Raw genomic sequence first — 22,524 nt, 5'->3', positions numbered from 1 at the left:
TTTTCTTGAGATTGTTGGTCACTATCTCTAACTGCCTCGTGGATATCTCAAACTGACTATTTTGTGGATCTCAAATCCATGTTGAAAAATGGGTCACCAGCAATCTTCTAGTCACAAAGGTTTGTAACCTCAGAACTGCCCTTAAATACTTAACTTGCCACATAACTTGCCAAATCTTATCATTTCAACCTCCAAAACCACATTTCATGCCTGTCCTTTACAATCTAGTCATACTCACCACTCTAGATCATCACCCAATCCTGAAATGTCATCTGATTAGCCTCCACGCCAGAAGTATCCCCTATCTCTCTAATCCATTCAAAATTCAACAGTGAAGCAGTTTTCCAACAGGGCACATATTACATATATGTAATTTTAAAATTCCAAAAGATCCCTATTACCATTAGAATGGAAGATTAGTGCTCTGTTTATCTGTAAAAGCCCTTCATAACCTGTACCCAACAAATCTTTCTCAAATTCTTATAAATTTTTTTACTATTATTAATACAGAAAATTTTATTTGCTGATACTCTACAGGTGCACAAGCTTCTCCCTAATGCCTGGAATGCTTTTATGTCTCATCTTTGACTCAGAATATATTGTTTCCTTCAAAATATTAGTCAAGTGTAATTTTCTAGATAGAAACTTTTTCTGATTTGCTACTTCTCCCAAATTTTCCTTGTGTGGATTTTAAATGTATTTATTTACTAATATGCTTTTAATCAATATACTTATTTTCCTCAATAAAATGTAAGTTTTTTGAAGGCACAGCCTATTCATTTTTGTCTTTTTATGTTTCTAAAATTTAACATGCTGGACAAAGTGAGCACCTGATACATGCTCAATGAAAGCCCTGATAGTCGGTATTTTATACTCACTATAAGGCAGAGGTGCCACTCACAGGACCTAGTGTGACCTGAATTTAGATTCAAATGAAACTAGGAAATGTTTAGTAAAGTAAAAACAGAAATATGAAATCACATGGACAATGTTAATTTGTGTTTTTCTAACTCAATATGTGGCCCAGAGATCCACTTCTATTTGACTTTGACACCAATGCCATAGTTCACGCTCTTTTTTTTATGTTTGGTAAGATAAATGACATAACAATTAGAAACAAAGCTAAAGAGAAATTACTCTTGGGTTTATAGTCAATTATCATTCATTGTTATTTAAGAAATCTATATATAAAATAACTTCATTATCTTATTGCAGTGGAATGTAAATTACAAAATTAACCAAAATAAATTACACTTTGAGTTATAACACCTTTTTAATCACTTCAACAATGTTAATTATATCAAAATAATAGCTCATGGTATGTTTTGGGTTTTTTTGCTTTTTGGAGGGCGACTGGGGTTAAGTGACTTGCCCAAGGTCACACAACTAGTTTTTCTGTTAAGTGTCTGAGGCCAGATCTAAACCCAGGTCCTCCTGACTCCAGGGCCAGTGCTCTATTCACTGTACCACATAACCTGAGGCTGTTTTTTAAAATAAAATATTTAACTTTTCAAAGAAATAAAGTTGTAGTTTCACAGAACATAGGGTTTAAACAAAAAGGAACTATAAAGATTACAGATTTTAAACTGGAAAAACACCTTAAAATTTATCTAATTCAAGCTCTTCATTTTCTAACCTTTCCCAAATCACACATTGCATTCTATTAGTTGCATGAATAAAGTATGACAAAATGTATTCTAAATATCTAGGTCACTACAGTGAACTATTTCATTAATAAATTAGAAGGTAACCATTGAATGCTTGTACATAGAATACTTTAATAAAACTATAGATAATGAAGTTTTATGAAAAATTGTTTAACTCTGTTAAAACATTATGAGGGGGCGGCTAGGTGGCGCAGTGAAAAGAGCACCAGCCCTGGAGTCAGGAGTCCCTGAGTTCAAATCCGGCCTCAGACACTTAACACAAAAACTAGTCGTGTGACCTTGGGCAAGTCACTTAACCCCCATTGCCCTCCAAAAAGCAAAAAAAAAAACCCCAAACCAAAACAAAACCAAAAAAACCATTATGAGGCAATGGGTTATCTATCAGAATGAGTTCCTTCAAAGAAAACTTTAACTTACTGTTGTATTAGAATTTATCATTTACTGTTGTACCCCAAGGTAACTCAACAACTCCTTCTCCCAGCACTAATCTCCAAATAATTTTCATTTACTCAAATAACACTGTTCAGCAATTGTCATATTTTTAAAAGAGGAAATCAAGAATTACGAAAATGTTTGAGACTTTTAATAAATTGGTTGGAAGAAGTCATTCTTAATTGTTTTGAATGTTATTATGAATGTTACTCTTAATAGGTCATTTGGATTTTTACATTTATTCACACTCAATAAAAAAATTACATTTATTGACAAAAGCACTCTCTTTACATTTCCTTTTATACAATATTTTCATTAAAGTTAATATATTTTATTTCTGCACCGAACACAATGAAGTTCTAAAATATTTATAAAGACATTGACTAGTACTGCATATTTTGGTCATGTTTCTATGAAAAACACTATCAACAATTTTAGAAGGAAAAAAGCCATGGAAATCATTCAATATTCTTTCTTGGAATTGTGGGGGTATATTTAACTTTGCTGCTGAAGACATATTCAAATATGTCCCTGCAACTAAATGATTTTTTTCTCAACCATCTTCTCCCTTTTCAGTTAGAGATAATTATCAAAATTTTTGAAAAGTAAAAATTGTCTGCAAAGCCCATAATTGTAAAGAAGTGCTCCTCATGCTTAATCATTATTAAATGCTTTACAATATTCTTGAAATGATGAAGTTCCTAGAAAGGACCATAGCACCATATGAAAGGTCCACAGTGGTCAGACAGGCAATAAACATTAGAAGCAGAATCTGAACTTAAGTCCTATGACTCAGAACTAGTACTCTTTTCAACCCTAGAGAAAAAAAGATTTGCCAACAAAAGAATCTGTATTAATAATCAAGTTTATATAATCATGAGTTCTATTACACATGACTTTTCATTTGAATTAAGACATATTATTTTATATATGTATGAAATCCAAGGAAAAAATTAAATTAGATGAAATGTGTTATTAACAAATTACCTTCTTCTAAATGCCTCCAGATGTGTCTTCAGCATAAGAAGTCCTCTTTCAATAATCGTAAGACTTGAGTGTGATTCTTGTTCAAGATTGCTGGAGGCTATCATAAGGCTTTCCATACACTTACTAATAAACTCTTGCTCTTTCTCCAAACCTGTTTTACCTGAAACCAGATTAAAAAAAAATATGAATTGAAAAAAGTTGTGTCTGTCTTCAAAACTATAAAAAATTGCCAAATACAAAACAAAACACATTTTTCCTTTTCATTTGAGACAATATTACAAATATAGCTTAAATTTCTTACCATTAATATAATAGGAGTTGATATACTGAATAGCTGCCCGACTAACATCACCAGACTGTGCTCTTAAAGCAATGCCCCAGAATTGGTCCATACCACAGAGCTACAGAGAAAAACGTAATATATTTGTCAAACTACTCTAAAAACAACAAAGTAAAGTCTCATGGCATTAAAAATATTAAACTTTATCAAGTGATCAATTATGGCCTACTAGTTGTAAATAATGCCTGTTAGGTATTCTAATGACTTAGAATGTTTAAATCATATAAAGTTTTCTATATCTGATAAAATTCTAGCTTATAGATGAAGTTTAATCCAGTAACTAGGGAAGTTGATTCATTTGGTCTGGCTGGAAACAAACCAGTACACACAGCTGTAATTCTGACAATGGTTTAGCCAAAAAATATGGCAGAAAGTCTTGCATTGTGTCACTGACAGAAATTTTAAAAAACTGTAATATTTACTTTAACATAATCCAAAAACAAACTACGATGTTAAGTCTTCAATCAGCTCACTGTGGGTACTTCATTAACTACATGGAGTTCTAAATAACTACTGTCAAACTATCCCAGGCTAGAAATAACAAAATGAAATTGTAGCTAGAACCAGTCAGAAAAGTTAGATATCTCTGATAGAAATATAAAAAATAAATTGATTCTTCTGGTAGTAGCAATAAAGTTTCAAATGGCTGCAATGTACTGCCAGATGAAAAGAAATACAGTCTATACAGTACAGCTATTACTTAACTAAAACTTTTCTCATTACCTTGAATAAATGAGCACAAATTATAGTTTGTTCAAAAAGAGAGTGGTGATCAAAAAAACTAATCTGAAAGAACAAGAATACAAAGAGGTAGGAATATGGACTAAGGATAACATTAGCAAAAAAAAATCACATATTTTCTTAGCAAAACTGATCATTCTTGAACTACCTTCTATCAATACCTACTAAATGTTCTTTTCAAAAGTGATATAGAATGCTATGGCCTGTAAAAGAATAAAAACTGTTGCCAATTAATGTTATTATATGATGAGATTTCTATAAAAGCAAGTTAATATTTAACGACAGGTCAAGGAGTTGCCCTGGACAAAACGGAATAATATTAGGATATGAACTTGACCACTATCCTGACTACTTTAAGATAGATGACAGGACCTCTGGAATGTGAGGAGAGGATATGCCTAAGTATCTGAAGCTGGTTAAAGATCATAAACTTGAAATCCGAATAGCTATTTCAGACTAGCATAATTCGTCTAGGTTTAACACATATTTGCCAATAACCATTAAATAACCTGAACATGACAAGATCCCAATGGAATGGTACCAACAAAATGAAATGTAATAGAAAAATTATCCAAATATTAAAATCATGCTTTGTATATATCTTACATCAATGTCAGGATTTTCTATGCTCTTAACAGAAAATGTTTTAGTGCCATCTAAATTATAAAAGGAACTAACTTTAAGAAATTAACAAGAAATAGAGTACTGGCCCTAGAGTCAGGAAGACCTGAGTTCAAATCCAGCCTTAGACACTTAACACAAAACAAGCTGTGTGACCTTGGGCAAGTCACTTAACCCCAACTGCCCTACCTACTCCTCCAAAAAGCCAAAAAAAAAAAAAAAATTTAAAGAGGAACACTAAAATTTTAGCAAGGTTTTAGTATAAAGACATATTAAATCTAGTTCAAAATTTTTAGTTCAAAATTTTTAAAGAAAATGAGTTCTATTTATGTAAAAACAACTTAATAAAAATAGGTAAAGAAAAACAACCAAGTACACACTTAAAGGGAAGTTCCCAAAGCCATACCTCAGAATTTGAGCCACCATCATATGCACTAGTAGCCAGTCGTGCCAAGTTGCAAAGATGCTGAAACAGGTTTAAACCAGTCATACTAATAGTTTCAGGTTTCAGTTGTGGCATCTAAATAAAATAAAGATATCTTAATGTAAATATCTAATTGAAAATTTTTTTATTTTAAATCATCTAGAAGGGTATATTGGTGGCAATAAATCATTAAAAAAACTCAGATAATTTGTTGAGATTATGGTGATTCAATCTGATAAGCATTTTATAAGTGAAACATAAGGCAGAGATAAAAAGAAAAACAATCAAGAAGCATGAATCAAGTTTCTTCTCTCTGCCACGCACAGTGATAGAACAAAGACACAACAGTAACATCCTCTACTCTCAAGAAATCTATGTCTTATTAGGGGGAACAATATATACAGACAAGTATTGACAAAATAAATACAGAGCATGGGGGTAGAGGATGTACTAAGAGGAAGGGTTAGAAATGACTAGAAGTAGAAAGTGAATTTTAGGCTGAGCTTTAAAACAAAGGAGAGATCCTGAGAGATCCTAAGAGGGATGGGAAAGGAGGGAACATTTTCCAAGAATGGAAAGGCATGGAGATGTGACATGGGAGTAACCTATATGCAATTTATCAAAAGGCACAGTTGGAGTGGACAATAAAATATGTGTGGGGACAGAGTGTATAACAAGGAGGAAAAGGTAGACTGGAACAAGGCTATTATGGGGTTTAAATGAAAAACACATAATATCCAAGAGGAACTAAATATACTTTTAATGTTTACTGAGGTGGTAATTTAGAAGACTCTTTTTGCAGCTGTGGAGTATGTATTGGAAAAAGGACATAACTGAGATAGAATTACCAATGAGAAAGCTATTTCAATAATCCAGATGAGAGATGATAAGGGTCTAAATTAAGACGGATGATATATAAATGGACAGAAAGGGAGGGTATGCATAAGAGAAGTGGCAGAGGCAGAATGAGCAAGAACTGTCAACTGATTGGTTATATAGAGTAAGGAAGAGTGTGAAGTTCAGTCCTTGCCATGAAGGTGTTTATAATATTTTCCTGGGTATTCAAGGCATAAATTATATAAACATACAGTTTATAAACGGATTTATCTCTTGTGAAAAACAGAGGGTAAAGGTTTAACAATGTACTTCTAAGTCATATGTAATATAATCCAAACAATGTATGTGAAAGAAGCAATTTTCTGAATATGAAGATGGATGAGATCTATTCTAACCATAATCACTACATCACATAAGTGATATGTGTCAAAGGTTATCCTGGGAGGCACTAGCATTTAATTATCTTAACATAGACTTGTGAGAATTACTAAAATAACCTGAAAAGCATTTCCTGATTCTCCAAAAATGAGAAATGAAGAAATACTATTATTCATGTTTATAGTCAACTCTTCATCATCACCATAATTAAAGGTAATATTAACAGACATTAGTTGAAAAGAGAAGGTGATTGACTTAGTCCTTCTAGAGGACCAGGACATGGGGAATAGGATAATGAATGAAACTGTATACTTAGTAGGTACAAGGAAATCATCTAAAATAACATCCCCACTCCTACAGTGGAGGTGTCCTTGAAGCCTGTAAACTAAATGTAAATATCAATGTCTGGAATAAATTTATGTCTGGAAAGGAAGTGGGTGGGCTTTGCATCCACGTGCAATTGATTAGGTATGTGGTTCTACTGTCTACATCAACAGCAAAGTAGAATCAGAGCTCTAATGTTTCAAAATGGCATCATAACTGCAAACCTACATTACACTAGTATTGTTATTAACAACAGAAAAAAAATTGGCATTGATCTCCTATGACAGATAATCAATAAAAATAAAAGGTATTTTAATGGCAATTTAAAATAAATGCTTTTGCTACAAGTAAAAGCACGTGGGCAAAGTACATTCATTAACCTCAAAATAAAATTCCTAGATAAAAGTTCAACATTTGCCATACATTGTTAACATACAGATTTTCATTTTTATATAATTAGATAATTCTGAGAAAAGAAATTTGTGTCCACACACACACACATACATACACAAACACATATGTGCATAATTTCTTTTTGGTAATTAAATCACACAAAAAAATGGTAAATTGTACATTTTTTTCAATAAGAACAAAAAATAGCATGTGAAAAAAAAAGTACAAATGCAGAAGAACATCTGACAATGGAAAATAAGTGAATAAAAGTGAAATTTAGAGAACAATCATATTTTAAAAACCTAGACAATAAGAGAAAAATTTAAAGCATGTGCATTTAAATTGATTTTTATACCTTTTCTAGAAAAAGATGTTTATAAGTTTCCATTCCCATTGCGTGTTGATCTTTACTCCGAACTTGATTTAAAAACCAATGAAGTGCATCATCATAACACTCAGAATCTTCAACTAAGCAGTGCCACAAAATGTCGACTTGTTCCAAACTTAGCCCTAGATATAAAAAGAAGCTTTTTATTTTCATGGATAAAAGCTTCGCCCACAAAAGAAATACAAATGGAATAAATATACATATATCACATAAACTATTTACAATATATTACCTATATTCAAATACCAGAAACTGAAGTATATACAAATTTTCTTATGTCTAATTGGCTCGTAAAAATAGGTGTAAGTGATTCACTAATCAAAAATCACTAATAAGACCTCAAGGAACAATACAGTAAACACAATAATGAAAATATTTCAAGAATATTTTAATAAAACTATAAGTTTTTCTTATTATAAATTACTTTTAAGTACAAAATAACGGTGTACATACATCATTAAATTTTTTTAATCCATAAAGCATGACAAAATGTGCCACTTGCAAAGTAATATCCTTACAGTAATCAGACATTTTCTTTAACTTAGGTCTGGTTTCCTAAAAATGAGATTCTTGTCTACTGAGCGCTAAATCACTATCTATCAATACTCTTACTATAAATTAAACTAGAAGAGAAGTGGAAGGTATAGCTAAGTGGAAAGACAGCTCATAGGTTCTTCTTGTAGAAGCAAATAAAAGCAATGATTGGTTCTCTTTCTATGGTGCTTTCAAAGGCAACAAAAAGATATTATAACATGGGACATTTAGTAAATTCCAACAAAAGTGCTCATGATAAATACCTGCAAAAAACTTCAAGGAAAAAGTTCAGCAGTTTAGGTACCGGATTACAAAGAAAATGAATTATGGTAAAATATATTTGAAAAAACAGGTTCAAAGGCCCTAGCAGTGAGAAGCTATCTGTCAACACCGATTTAATAAGTATATACTATGTGCCAGAAACTGTATTAAGCTTAATTAACATGACCACAGTCATTTAGTCAGTGACAGAACCCTGGTCTTCTAAGATCTTCCAAATTAACATAAGTGTTAATAATCAATGACTTCAAAGCAAAGAAGATGACAAGAAGGGGACCAAAGAGGAAGGATAGAGGAAGATGATGAGAAATTTGAATTAGGAATAAGAAAAGAGATGGAGATGCCTAGTGTCTACATATCATGAATAGATATTTTTTAAGAGCTATTACCTTAGCTAAGAAACCGTTGATCTCTTTATTAAGTGGAGAAATATGGCAGCCAAGCAAAGCACTACTTTTATAATCAACTGATTAACTTGTTAGTAAAACTTTATACTTCAGAATGATGACAGATTATGAATAATATGATCTGATAAAACAGTGAGAATCACTAGAAGGGAAAAAAAGCTTGGCAAGAGACCAACTTGAGAGGTGTCAAAAAAGAAAACTTGAGGGTAATGAACAGACAAAAAAAATGGAAAAGAAATATAAAATTTTCTATTAAAATTTTTCTTAATTATACTGGATTAATTACTTCTACTGGATTTCAAAGTTGCTGTTATATTGCATTAGAAAACAGAAACTACACTAGAGAAAATAAAGATGAGAAGAGCAGCTGGACTAGAGGACTAGATCAAGTTATCTGCATAGGAGGTCCTTTTTCTGTAAGTACAATTTGAGGGCGCTGATGGATATAGTTGCTGAAGGTATCTGAACTGAAAAAAGGAGGGATAATGAATGCTTAGAAAAAAGTTCTCATGTTATCATTAAATAAAGAGAAATGAGGAAATATCAAAAAATATGAAAATACAAATATCAATTCTGCCATTTCTGAAAAATGCTACCGAATAATCTAAATGGCATCCTTTAGAAAGACTAGGAGCAGGAACCATGCAAGTTTCTGCCTTCGATTTCATAAAAAGACCACATCTACACAGTGGCAAAATTGACAGAAAAAAGAACCCATTCTGCTTACTGTTTGGTAACTATAAAAAATGAATTTAAGTGAGCAAAATACCATCTCAAATATTCTAGCCCAACAAAGCATTTCACAGGCTTAAGTAAAAATCATACAAAAATCCAAGAATGATACAACTAGAGTTAATTTGGTTTGATGTTCCTCTAAGAATAATGATGACGGGGCAGCCAGGTAGCACAGCGAGTAAGAGCACCGGCTCCAGTGTCGGGATGACCTGGGGATCGAACCCGTATAACCTTGAGCAAGTTACTTAACCCCAACTGCTTAGGCGCGGCCAGGTGGCTCAGCGAGTAAGGGCACTGGCTCCAGTGTCAGGATGACCTGGGGATCAAATCCAGGCTCGAATACTTAGCACCACACCCAGAAATAACTGGCCGTGTAACCTTGAGCAAGTTACTTAACCCCGACAGCTTTAAAAAAAAATACTGATGTCCAGCAAAGCATAAAAAAGAGGAATATGTTACCATCGTGGAAGATGCCCAACAGAAAACCCAAAAGCTGAAGATTTCACTAAAGACCAGAATTTTTAAATCTTTTATTGAGTCATGCTCTACCCTCCTCCCCACTATGACCCTGCATACTAGAGAAGTCTAAAACCCTTTTTCAGGGGGGAAAAAAAAACAAAACACCAAAATAGAAAAGATCACAAAGGAAAACCATTATATTGAAATGGGGTTATAAAAATATTTTTAAAACAAACTAATGGACCTGAGATAAGGAGGTCCTCTAGATGCTACAGTTTGCCAAGATTGTATCAAGCCCAAGAACCTTACAAATGATATTTATAATGTCATATGAATAGGTAAGTGGTCCTGAAAACTACCCAAATACATTATCTCTTGCTTGATAACTGTACTAGCTCCATGACCTTGGGCAAGTCACTTTATTTCTCTAAATCTGTTATCTCCTGTACACAATTTGAGTAGAGATCATACTCCCTAACTAATCTAAAAGGAGTGTTGTGAAGAAAACACGATATAAATTGTAAAGAGCTATATAAATGGGGTTTACAATTAAAATGTGACCATAGTTCTACTTGATTCCATTTATTATTACAATAAAGAGTTCTTTGCAGGGGGCAGTACATCTGATAATGACTAAGATTTAAAAGCAAAAGATCTGAATAAAACTTATTTTTAAAAGTGATCATAGCATAAGATGAGAGGTGTCAAATACTGATTCTTTTCACTTATAGCACAGTTATCCACAGTGCTCTAAGAATGGAAGGTAATTCCAAGAACTTGTTGCTCTAGAAAGTGGCACTGCCAGTAGTCAGTCTCAAGAATTCAAGAGTAGACTAGCTCTCAAATATACTTCACAATAATGTGTCCAAAATGATAAATGTTACAATATGTCCAAAATGATAAATGTCCAAAGGTAGTTTTCAGAAAAAAAAAATCAAAGCTATCAATTAGCCATAAGAAAAAATCCTCAAAAAATTAGAGAAACACAAATTAAAACCCGAGGCATCATTTCACACATATTAAGATTAACTAAGATGACAGAAAAGGAAAATCATAAATGCTGGAAAGAATGAAGTAAAACAGTTAAACTAATGCATTGTTTGGAACTATGAACTATGTAAACTAGTCCAACCATTTTGGAAAGCAATCTGCAAATATGCCCATAAAAATACTAAAATGTGCATATGAGTCAGCAATTCTGCTACACTGCACAGGGCTATATCCCAAAGAGATCAAAGGTAAGAGGAAAAATACCCTTATGAATAAAACTATGATAGCTTTTTCAGGAGTGGCAAAGAATTAGAAACTGACAGACTGCCTATCACTTGGGGATGGCTGAACAAGATATGACATATGATTGTAAAAGAATACCATTGTGCTGTAAGAAATTATTTCAGAAAAATTTGCTAAGACCTGTACAGATGAAAACTGAAACAAGGAGAAACAGAAGATCTATTCAGTACCAGCAATACTGTAAAGATAATCAACTGTGAAAGACTTAGTCTGATCAAAACAATGACACAACATTTCCAAAAGACCCATAATGAAAGATGCTCTAAATCTTCAGAGAGAGAACTAATATTCAGAGTAGAGATTGAAGAAAATTTTTTCCTGGTGTTCTTTTTTCTAAAAGACGGTTAATGGGGAAATGTTTTCCATGACTATACATATTTGCAATAAGTTTTGTTTTTCTTGTGTTCTCATCAGGAAGAGAAGTGGGAAGAAGGAGGTAGAAGAAAGGGAAAATTTAGACCTAAAAAAAAAAAAGGTTTTGTTTTTCAAAAAACAACAAAAATTAAATTCTCCCAAGCCCCAGTAACATGCTAAAATTATTTCAAACATTGAAAAGGAAGTGCAAAAGACAAAAAATTCTACTGTAAGGTTAAGAGATCAAATATGAATTAAAGCATCTTCTAATTAAAGACTTACTAAAATGATCTGGTGATCCAAGAGTGGAAAAAACACATGTCAAGAACTGAAGTCGAACTTGAACCTCTGCGCTATGACTGTACCTACATTTAAAAAAAAATCATTAAGATAATTTTTAAATCCTTTATGTCAAACTTTTTAGGAAATAACAGTTTTAAAATGCTTATACTATCCAATTAAACTTCATATATAGAAAATAGATTCAGAAAAACAAAATAATACACTTTTGTTTTAAGGTATTAAAGGCAAGCATTATATATTAATAAAACAAAATTTTAGTTTAAAATTTATTTCAATTTTGTTAAAGATGCTCTCCAAACTTACACAAGGAAAATAAAAACTTCCAAATTACATAAGAACTTAAGAAAAATAGAGATGAAGTGTCATTATGAGATGAAAGTCTAAAGTGTCAAAAAAAGGAATAACATTGTATGCATTAAAATCTTAATAATGATAACATTTCTCAGAACAGAAGAGCTATACTGATGAAAGTAAAAGCTAATCACTTGATCTGTATATTCAATAAAGCAATGCAGTACAGTGGAAAGGACAGGTTCTAGAAGTCAGAGGACATGGTTTCAGCTCTAGCCTCTGATACTTACAACTCTGTGACCATGGTCAAGTTATTAAAATTTCATGGTCCTCAGCTCCCTTATCTGTTAAATAAGGGAGGGTATCTATTGGATGATCTCTCAGTTCCTTTTACATGAGAAATTTTTCAGCCTATGAAATACAAACGGATACTGCTCTTTTCTAAACTAATGTAAAGGAATTTATTTCACACCAAATATAAATAGAATTAATTAAGCTTACAATGCCTTTATTTTATAATTATTTAGATAATGTCTTCATTGTTAGGACAATAAATTGAATGACCTGCACAAGGTTATACTTGTTTTGCTGAATATAAATATAAAAAAATTTAAATAAGTCTTAAAAGTGGTACTAGACATCATATGTACTATTCCTTGGCCCTTTCTAAAGCCACACTGGATCTGAAGTAGGTGACCATCGTCCAGGTGAAAGATCAGCCTATTAAGGAGGACTTGCTAGAAATGACTAAGAGAGACCCACCCCCATCCCCCAAACCCCCATGACTGTCACAGGACAACTTACTTCCTTTTTCTTTATGAAGATGGACAACGGAGGCATCCTTGAACTCCTAGGGGATAGATAACCTCCTCTTTCCATATAACCCGAAAAATTTTCATCAACTTTTGAGTGAACAATGGACCCCGACCCTTGCCTTGTACATCTTAATAGGAATGGTATCAGTACTAAGCACTTTGCCACACGAGAGAAGCCAAATGGCATTCATAATCTATTTTTCAGTTAGAAGTTCAGCTAGAGAAGGAATGACTTCAAGCTGAGATATAAACTCAATGGCTTCAGCACTGATTGATGATGGTCTGTTGAGAATGCTATGGAAATGTTCAGCCAATTTCTCTAGAATCTTGTCCTTTTCACTAATCAATCTGGCACCAACAGCATGAGTAACTGAAAGGCACATAGTCTTTAGTCCACAAATAGCCTTCAATACAACATCAAAGTGCTTTGGATTGTTACTATCACTGCAAAATCGAACTTTATCTGCCTTCATACTAAGCCAAGAATCCTGCATCTCTCTAAGTTCTGCTTGTACTTTACTTTTGATGGAAATTAAATGCTGGTAAACTCTGTGGAGTTCACATTATTTTATTTAGTACCTTCTGAATTTCACCATCATTTTTATCACACCAAGTCTTGATGTTTGCAAGTGTTCTGGCTCAGATGAGTAAATGCAGTGCTGTACACCAAATCTCTGAGATCTCTTTTCTGCTCCACTGTTGCCAACTTTGTGTTGGCTCAGTTCTCCCTCCAAGTTAGCAGTAAACTCTTCACTCTTGGAGAAGTGCTCTAATCTGCTGAAAATTAAGGTACCCAAAATAATAAACTTGTCCTCTTCTGCCCATTGATGATGAGAGTCTCCAGGTCTTCACAAAATTTTTCTTTGACATTTTGTCATGGCAGGTGCATACACAATGATAGTGACTGCATGCCATCTTCTTACAAGAGGCAATCACATTGTCATGAGTCTGTCATTTACTCCTTTTGGTAGGTATACAAGGCTGTTGACTAGATTAGGTTTGATTGCAAAGCCTATCACTGTGGCCACTCCAGAAAAACATGTATCCAGCTCATACTTCAGAAGGCTGCCCTTCATTTGCCAGCCTTGTTTGACCCAGGGTTGCTATTTGAATGTGTTACCTGCTGACTTCTCTTACAAGGACTTTTTGTCTTTCAGGTCTAAGAGATTTCATGTCTTCCATAAGTATACACGCATATGACATGTACTGATCATGACTAGAATCATCTTCAAAAAAGTTTTCCTAATTTATTTGTGTTTTGACTGCAGGGTAGGATCCCTGCCTGCCATGGCAAGCAGGCCAAGGTTGGGTGAAGCAACTTATAAAGAACCTTTTCTAGCTTACTCCTCATACCAGGAGGTGAGCAGTGCAGTCTTTTTAAAAGGCTGCTCAGACATCCAGAAGGCTGCTGAATCCCATGCTACTTCACTCCAGTATGAAGACAACCCTATTGCCTGAGTTACCTGTGTGCAGGGGTGTGACCCTGTATATACTGCTCCCAGTGTATCCACGTTTGTTATTCTGTCACTTTTCTGTTAGCACAGGACTGAGTTAAGTAAAAATGGTAACACAGTATGAATGATGTCTTTTGACTCACACATAAGTTGGATTTAAGTGAGGCAGAGTTCCACAAAGTCATTGACCTCATTTTCTCTTCCAGAGTCATCAAAGTCCAGTGGCAAGACAAAAGACAAGACAACTGGTAATGGCTTGGGATGCAGTGGGATGATCTTGGCATCTTCAGTGTCTAAACAAGTTCTAAGCATTCCATAGCACCTGCTTTAACTGCCTTCATGCCCACCGGAACAAACTGCTTTCATATGCCCACTCTGTTAGGGGAAGTCTTCACATGCTTGGGGTAGACACCTCCCCAACTCACTAATGGATTTGAGACACCTTTGGTCACTCTCGAACTGAGTTTAGGCTATTTGCCAAAATAGTTTATTGGGGTATAGTTTCTGTGCATGCTATAGCTTCTCAGAGTCACAGGTGAAATCAGACAGACACTAAAGGTGAATGAGCAGCACAGAAATGGGCTAGGAAACCCTTAAATCAGAGGTACATTATCTGCCTTGAATACCCAACACCTCAGGAAATGTAGTAGATGGCCTTTCAAGTCCTTTCAAGCACAACCTATTTAAACTTAAGAACTAAAATTAATATTGCTATTTTCTACACCAATGTAAATTATAAATTTACACTGTAAATAGTAAAAAAAACAAAATACTTTATTTCACACTAAATATAACTAAAAGGCTAGAAATCCTTAAGTTTTTAAATTAAATAATTTTTTAAAAATACAATTTCAATTTTTAAAAAACCTGTTAAAATACATTAACCAGTGAGTCCATGAAATCTAGCATTCCTGGAGACATTTAAAATAGAAAAAATCAAATACATTGTCAAATTAGCTTTGATATAGTTATGGCTAAATGATGTTTTCAAGGTTACCCTTGATTTCCTAAACATGGCTATATATTTAAATGTGCCTGGTAGTGGTAGAACTAAGTCAAATGGCATTCACTGTTTACCAACTTTTTGTGCATAATTCCAAACTGCTTACTAGAATAGTTGGAAAATTAACAGAGTAGTTCAATATCTTTTTCCTTTCATTATGTGTATAGATGTTAAAGGAAAAATTTAATCCTTTGTTAATTATAAAATAATAAAAATAAACAAAACCATAATATGTGCTTTTCACCAATTCTTAAACCAATTCAAAATCTATGTAAGGGGGGCGGCCAGGTAGCACAGCGAGTAAGAGCACAGGCCCCAGTGTGAGGATGACCTGGGGAATCGAATCCAGGCTCAGACACTTAGCACCACACCCAGAAATAACTGGCCATGTAACCTTGAGCAAGTTACTTAACCCCAATTGTTTAAAAAAAAAAAATCTATGTAAGGAATTTATATAATAATAACAAAAACAATTATATAGCTTTTCCTATGAACCAGACACTGTCTCAAAGTGCTTTATAATTCTTCTCTCACTTCTCTTACTTATTCCTTACAACACAAGTAGGTAGATGCTACTGTTATCACCCCCCTCCCTTCTGACCTGAGTAAACTGAAACAAGGAGGTGAAGTGACGTGCTCTTGGGTCTCATGGCTTATAAGTGTCTGAGGCAGAGGTGGCTAGGTGGTGCAGTAAAATAGGTGGCACTGGCCCTGGAGTCAGGAGGACCTGAGTTCAAATCCGGCCTCAGACACTTAACACTTAGTAGCCACATGATCTTGGGCAAGTCACTTAACTCCAACTGCCCTTCCAAAAAAAAAAAAAACCTTATCTGAGGCGGTATATTCCATACTACAAATCCAATGCTCTATCTACTGTGCAAACTAGCTCTTTTCCCTTAACACATTATCTTAATTAGAGGACTGGAAATATAATAAAAGAATATTTCCAAATGATTTTAAAAACAGAATACTTATTTTGAAATAACAAGATTTCTAAGCTGTGGGATCTTTACATGTTATTTTTTTGCCTCAATTTCCCAAAGTATAAGATGGAGTTTATTGAGATGATCTTTTAAGAGCCCCCCTGGGACTCAGTTTCTTCACGTGTAAAATGAGTTGAATTAGATAACCTCAGAAATCGTACACAAGTCAAGGCTCAATGTATGCAACAATGGATATAATGAATTCTGCAATTCAGATATAATGTCTGAATACTACCAATTACTCTTAAAATTAAAACAGAAACTGAAAGTCATAGCAAAATTTTAAGCAATGCAAGAATAACACCTTAAAAGCCTTTAAAATGAACAACTTCTTTTAAAAGTTTTCTTACACATTTCATTTGTATTGACAAGATTAATAAATCTTTTTTCCAAATGAAATAGCCAAAGAAATATCACAAAATAGCAACAACAAAAAAAAAAAAAAAGAAAGAAAGAAGCCTGGGAAAAGAGCTGATTTATATGTTTATAAGTTCATATAATTAAGTAAAATACTACATATACTTACAGGGCATGTTTATGTCTCCCTTCTCTTACAGCTTGAATGTAGTGTACCAAATTATCAAAAAAAAGCTTCATCATGTTTAATTCTTTTTCTGCCCACCTGGTACAATTAAGAAAAAAAAGGAAAGGGTAATTTTATTTTTTTTGTGATAACTAACATATTAAATACATTAAAAAGTTTAAAATACAACCTCTACTCTGCAAACTATCAAGAATTTAAATATTTGGTTAATCTTTGAAGATTTATTTCTCCTCTCCTGCTCCACATCTCAAAGTTTCTGTATCTATCATCTACTTAGTCTCCTTCATTCCTGTCTGAGAAAAGAGGTGGTCCTTGCGGTAAGACCAAGCCACGCTAATTGTATTACTAAAGAAGATCTCCATTTTTCTCGAGAAACTTATCCATTATAAATTTTCAATTGATCATACCTATAATCCTATGGGGTTTTTTTTTGCCAAAAGACTATATGCACCTTTCTTCATTCATTATTTCCATTTGGTAGCAAATCACTGTAAGTACTGTTTTCAACCCTATGACATCACTTAAATTGTTCAACAAGTTCACCAAAGATCTACTAATTGATAAATCACAGTCTTCACACTGTTTGACTTCTCTTTAACTTTTCATACTATAAACCATACCTTCCTCTTTGATATCATATCTGCCCTTGGCTTCTTTGATACTATTCTCTCCTGGTTTTCCTTCCACCAGGACAATTAATCTGCCTCAACAGTCTTTCTTGGATCATTATCAATATTTTACACCCACTAGAATGAGTACTTCCCAGGTCTCTGGTTCTAGCCTATATTTCTTCTCAGAGATCTCATTAGTTCTACGTGAATCCAACTATCATTTCTACAGGACTGCTCAGAATATATCCAGTCTTAATTTATTCAGAATAAATTATATACCATCCACTGACTTCAACTTAGCTTTTACAAAATGCTCTTTAGACATCTTTAATTCATCATGTCCAAAATGGAACTCATGATTTTCCACCCTAAATCAACTCCTGATGTGCCTCTTTGTTGTTAGGAGTACCAACATCACATCATTCACCCAGACTCATAACCTGTCATCCTACTCTCTTGTAGTCAATTCGACTATTCTATCAAATGCCATGTTTCATCAATTCTACCTCCACATACTCTCTTACATCTTCTCTCTTCTATCTGTATTCTCTCATTCACTGCACCCCCCTCCCCGACATTACCACCTTGTCTGGACTACTTTATGGCCTCCTAATTGATCTCTGTGACTTCAGTCTCTATGTTTTTTAATCCATCTCTCAGGTACATGCCAAAATAATCTTCCTAAGGCACAGGTTTGATTATGCAAATTCTACACTGAAAAAATTTCAATGGAACTTCTAAGAAAAAAATAAAAATTTCTCAGGATGGCATTTCAGGCTATACACAAACTGGCTACCATTTAATTTTTGGCTTTCATTTCATACTAGTACACTTCCAAATCTTACGTGTTCATCAAATGTTTTGAGAATTTGACATTTTTTGTTTCTATTCCTTCGTGTAATTCATCCCAAGTCCAGAATCATATATTTCTGTTCAAATCTTACCACTCCATGAAGCCTTTCATGATGAACCTTCCCTTCCCCAACTCCCACCACCACCCAGACCGTTTTTCTTATATACATGTGAGTAAAGACATTTTTTTTGTCTGTCATCCCTAAGACATCTGACAATCTACTGCGTGAATATAGTCTACACTTAATAATTTTTTTTGTTGAATTTAATTAAGATTTATATTCCTTGGAGAAACTTTTATTCTCCATTGACTCTTTAAAACTCTAGATAGCCTTCTTAGTTTTCAATATCTAACACTTATATAGCAAATAGCTTTTAGGTGCCAGTCATTATTATTTGGCACTGCTAAATCTAGCACAGGGATAAAGAAAACAGTAATTAATTGTTATGTGCTGAAGCTACTGAAAATGATCATTACTGATCATAATTAAGCATTTGGGCACTAAATTATTTAATGCATAAACTGACAAAATCTAGCTAAGACTGCCAATTTAAATAATGTCTATACTCACATAAGCTGTATGTAGACGTATCAAAATTATCCAACAAACTTTGGTTAGTAATTAGGCATATGTGTAGACTTAGATATGAAGATAGTAATCCAATAAATCACTCTATTGTTTTCAAGATTAAAAATAGAGAAACTATATTGAGCCCTGTAATATAACAGAAGTTCTTGTATTTAAAGAATTTTATGAGCTTCAGCTGTGCTAAGACAGACAGGAATTATAAAAATATCTCTCAAATACACCGTTTTCTCCTCTGATACTGCCAACACTCCAGTGTAGACTCTCATCCCTCCTTTCACTTACTGCAGTAGCCTGCTCAATGGTCTGCCTGCAACAAATTTCTCATCATTTCACTCTATCCTTCACTTAAAAAGGAGACAGGGCATGTGATAAGGGTTTTTTTCAACACCGAAGAGAATTTGATATTTATCCTAGAGGTGGTAAGGAGCTACTGGTGTTTTTACTAAGTAACAAATTCATGGTCAGACCTGTGATTTCAGGAGATTATTTTTGAAGGCTGAATGGAGGACAGCCAGGCCAGGACCAAAGTGGTGCAAATGTCAGAAAAGAGGATGTAGCAAGGTTAGAATGACTTTAAATTAAACAAAAACATTTTAAATGATAGATAGTAGAGATTCTTCACTAATGATAACCAAAACCTGGTGGTCTCACAACTATTTTATCCTGTCATACAATAAGTATAGAATGATGATATAGACAAGGGTGATACATTTTAGAGAAAACATATGTGAAGTGCTTTTTAAACTTTATATTATGTAAAAGTAAAAAAAAATAAATCAAAAAGCATTTATTAAGCCTTTACTATATGCCACCCACTATACTAAGCACTGATGATTAAGAGGAAAACAATTACTCCCCACAAGAAGCCTAAAATCTAATGGAAGAAAAAGAATATACAGGAGTAGGTACACACAACACAGAACAGGTGGACCTTAAGGAAAACCTGAGAGAAACAAAGAAAGGAGCTGTTTGAGACTTGAAGAAAGTTAGAGATTCTAAGAAATAAAACTGAGGAGGGAGAGCAATCCAGATAAGGGAAGAAGCCAACACAAAAATCACAGAAATGGGAGCTAGACGTCCTAAGTGAAGAATGGCAAGAAGGCCAATAAGGTTGATCTGGAGAGCATTAATTTCAACAACAGAACTTGAGGGTAAGGAGACATCAATTCTAATCCTGGTTCTACCACTAACAGAAAATAATGTTGGGAAAACAAATTTTCAGTACCTCAGTTTCTTATTTTGTGCACCGACTGGATCTCAAAAGTCCACTTTAGCATTAACAATTTATTAATACATAAATATCCTGTATTTACTTACATTGTAATCCAATGTGTATCATAACTGCTCCCAAATTGCTGAAAAGTACCAAACAATTTTGGAAGAAGACGAAGTGAGACTACTACCGATCTGAAAAGGATAGAGGAAACAATTTTATTTTTTTTTCATTTTTCAAATGCTTTATTAACTTCTGATTTACATCATTCATTTCCGCCAGATTTTGAGTTACAAATTTTCTCCCCGTTTTTCCCCTACCCACCACCGCAAAATAGCAATCCCATAGCTTATCCTCTCCTCCAATCTGCTCTCTCCCATACCCCCTTCAACTTTTACAGTAGGGCATGGTGGATCTCTATGCCCCAGTGCCTGTATATCTTATTTCCCAATTACATGTAAAATAGTATTAATAACAATGTATGTATATATAATTTTAAACATTTGATTTTAAAACTTTGAATTCCAGATTCATTCCCTTCCTCCCTTGTCACCCACCCTTACTGTGAAGATAAGCAGTTCAGTATAAGTTGTACATGTGTAGCTTATGCAAAACATTAACATGGTAGATATATTGTAAAAGACTGACTATATTTCCCTCCCTCCTATCCCACCTCCCACTTGTTCTATTCTCCACTTTGATCCCGTCCCTTTTCAAAAGTGGGTGCTTCCAACTTCCCTCCCCCCCAGCTTGCCCTCCCTTCCATCATCTTCCCTCTCATCCCCTTATCCCTACTCTCCTATAGGGTGAGATACCCTATTTAGTGTGTATTTTATTCCCTCCCCGAGCCAAATTCAATGAGAATAAGGCTCACCCATTCTCTTTTGCCTTCCTATTCTTCCCCTCCATTGTAACCATTTTCCTTTGCCTTTTCTATATGAGATAGTTTACCCCATTCTGTCTCTCTCCATCTCCTCTCATTATATTCCTCTCTCACCTCTTAATTTCAACTTTTAAGTATCATCCCTTCCTATTAAATTGGACCTGTGTCCTCTATCTATGTATACCTGTAAACATATACACACACATTCACATATGTATTCATATACCTGTATACCCTCCGATATAGCCATATATATATATTCCCTTCAACTATTTTCATACTGAGAAAAGTTTCATCAGTTTCAATTATAGTTTTTTCATGTAGGAATGTAAATAGTTCAACTTTGATAAGTCCCTTATGATTTCTTTTCCCTATTTATCTTCTCTAGCTTCTCTTGCTCTTGTATCTGAATGTCAAATTTTCTATTCAACTCTGGTTTTTTCAGCAAGAATGCTTGAAAGTTCTCTATTCCACTGAATGACCATATTTTCCCCTGCAACATGATACTCAGTTTTGCTGGGTGGGTAATTCTTGGTTTTAATCCCAGCTCCTTGGCCCTCCAGAATATCATACAACAAGCCCTTCGATCCTTCAGTGTAGAAGCTGCCAGATCCTGGGTTATCCTGATTGTGTTTCCACAATATTCAATTTGTTTCTTCCTGGCTGCTTGGAATATTCTCTCCTTGATCTGCGAATTCCAGAACCTGGCTATAATATTCCTAGTTTTCTTTTTAGGATCTTTTTCAGGAGGTGTTCGGTGGACACTTTTCAACCTCTATTTTGCCCTCTGGGTCTAAAACATCAGGGCAATTTTCCTTGAGAATTTCTTGGAGGATGATTTCTAGGTTCTTTCTTTGATCATGGCTTTCAAGTAGTCCAATAATTTTTAAATTATCACTCCTGGATCTATTTTCCAGGTCAGGGGTTTTTCCCATGAGATATTTCACATTGCCTTCTATTCTTTCATTTGTTTGGATCTCTTTAAGAGCATCTTGATTTCTCTTAATGGCACTAGCTTCCCTTTAGTCCATTCTAAATCTGAGAGAATGATTCTCCTCAGTGAGCTTTTGAGATTCTTTTTCCATCTGGCAAATTTGACGTTTTAAGGCATTTTTCTCCTCATTGCCTTTTTCAGCCTCTTTTGCCATTTGAGTTAGTCTGTTTTTTAAGGTATGATTTTCCTCAGTCAGGCTGTTGACTCTCATAATTTTCTTGCATCATTCTCATTTCTCTTCCCAGTTTTTCTTCCACTTCTCTTATCTCCTTCTTAAGGTCCTCTATGGCCAGTAACCAGCTCGTATTTTCCTTTGAAGCTTTTGGTGCAGGAGTTCTGACTTCACTGTCTTCCTCTTGTTCCATGCTTTGATCCTTTTTGTCCCCAAAACAGGA

At 34.1% G+C, this 22,524-nt stretch overlaps 1 protein-coding gene across 3 annotated transcripts in view; it reads right to left on the bottom strand.

The window, feature by feature from the left end:
• Positions 1–22,524, bottom strand: part of USP34 (ubiquitin specific peptidase 34) — a 322,401-nt gene that overhangs the window by 140,214 nt on the left and 159,663 nt on the right. For all 3 annotated transcript variants that reach the window (XM_069069036.1, XM_069069034.1, XM_069069035.1), the window contains exons 19-25: positions 20,357–20,446; positions 16,969–17,064; positions 11,876–11,958; positions 7,500–7,654; positions 5,195–5,308; positions 3,388–3,487; positions 3,087–3,246 (exon numbers count right to left, since the gene is read on the bottom strand). In XM_069069036.1, coding sequence (XP_068925137.1) covers positions 3,087–3,246; positions 3,388–3,487; positions 5,195–5,308; positions 7,500–7,654; positions 11,876–11,958; positions 16,969–17,064; positions 20,357–20,446 — 798 coding nt within the window. The remainder of the gene's footprint in view (positions 1–3,086; positions 3,247–3,387; positions 3,488–5,194; positions 5,309–7,499; positions 7,655–11,875; positions 11,959–16,968; positions 17,065–20,356; positions 20,447–22,524) is intronic.

Source organism: Petaurus breviceps, unplaced genomic scaffold, assembly GCF_028583685.1.
Source record: "Petaurus breviceps papuanus isolate PSGF00001 unplaced genomic scaffold, PetGlider_PUasm1.0 90775, whole genome shotgun sequence".
Lineage (NCBI taxonomy): Eukaryota > Metazoa > Chordata > Mammalia > Diprotodontia > Petauridae > Petaurus > Petaurus breviceps.
Note: the sequence above shows the minus strand (reverse complement) of the source record. Positions and strands in the feature narration are given on the sequence as shown.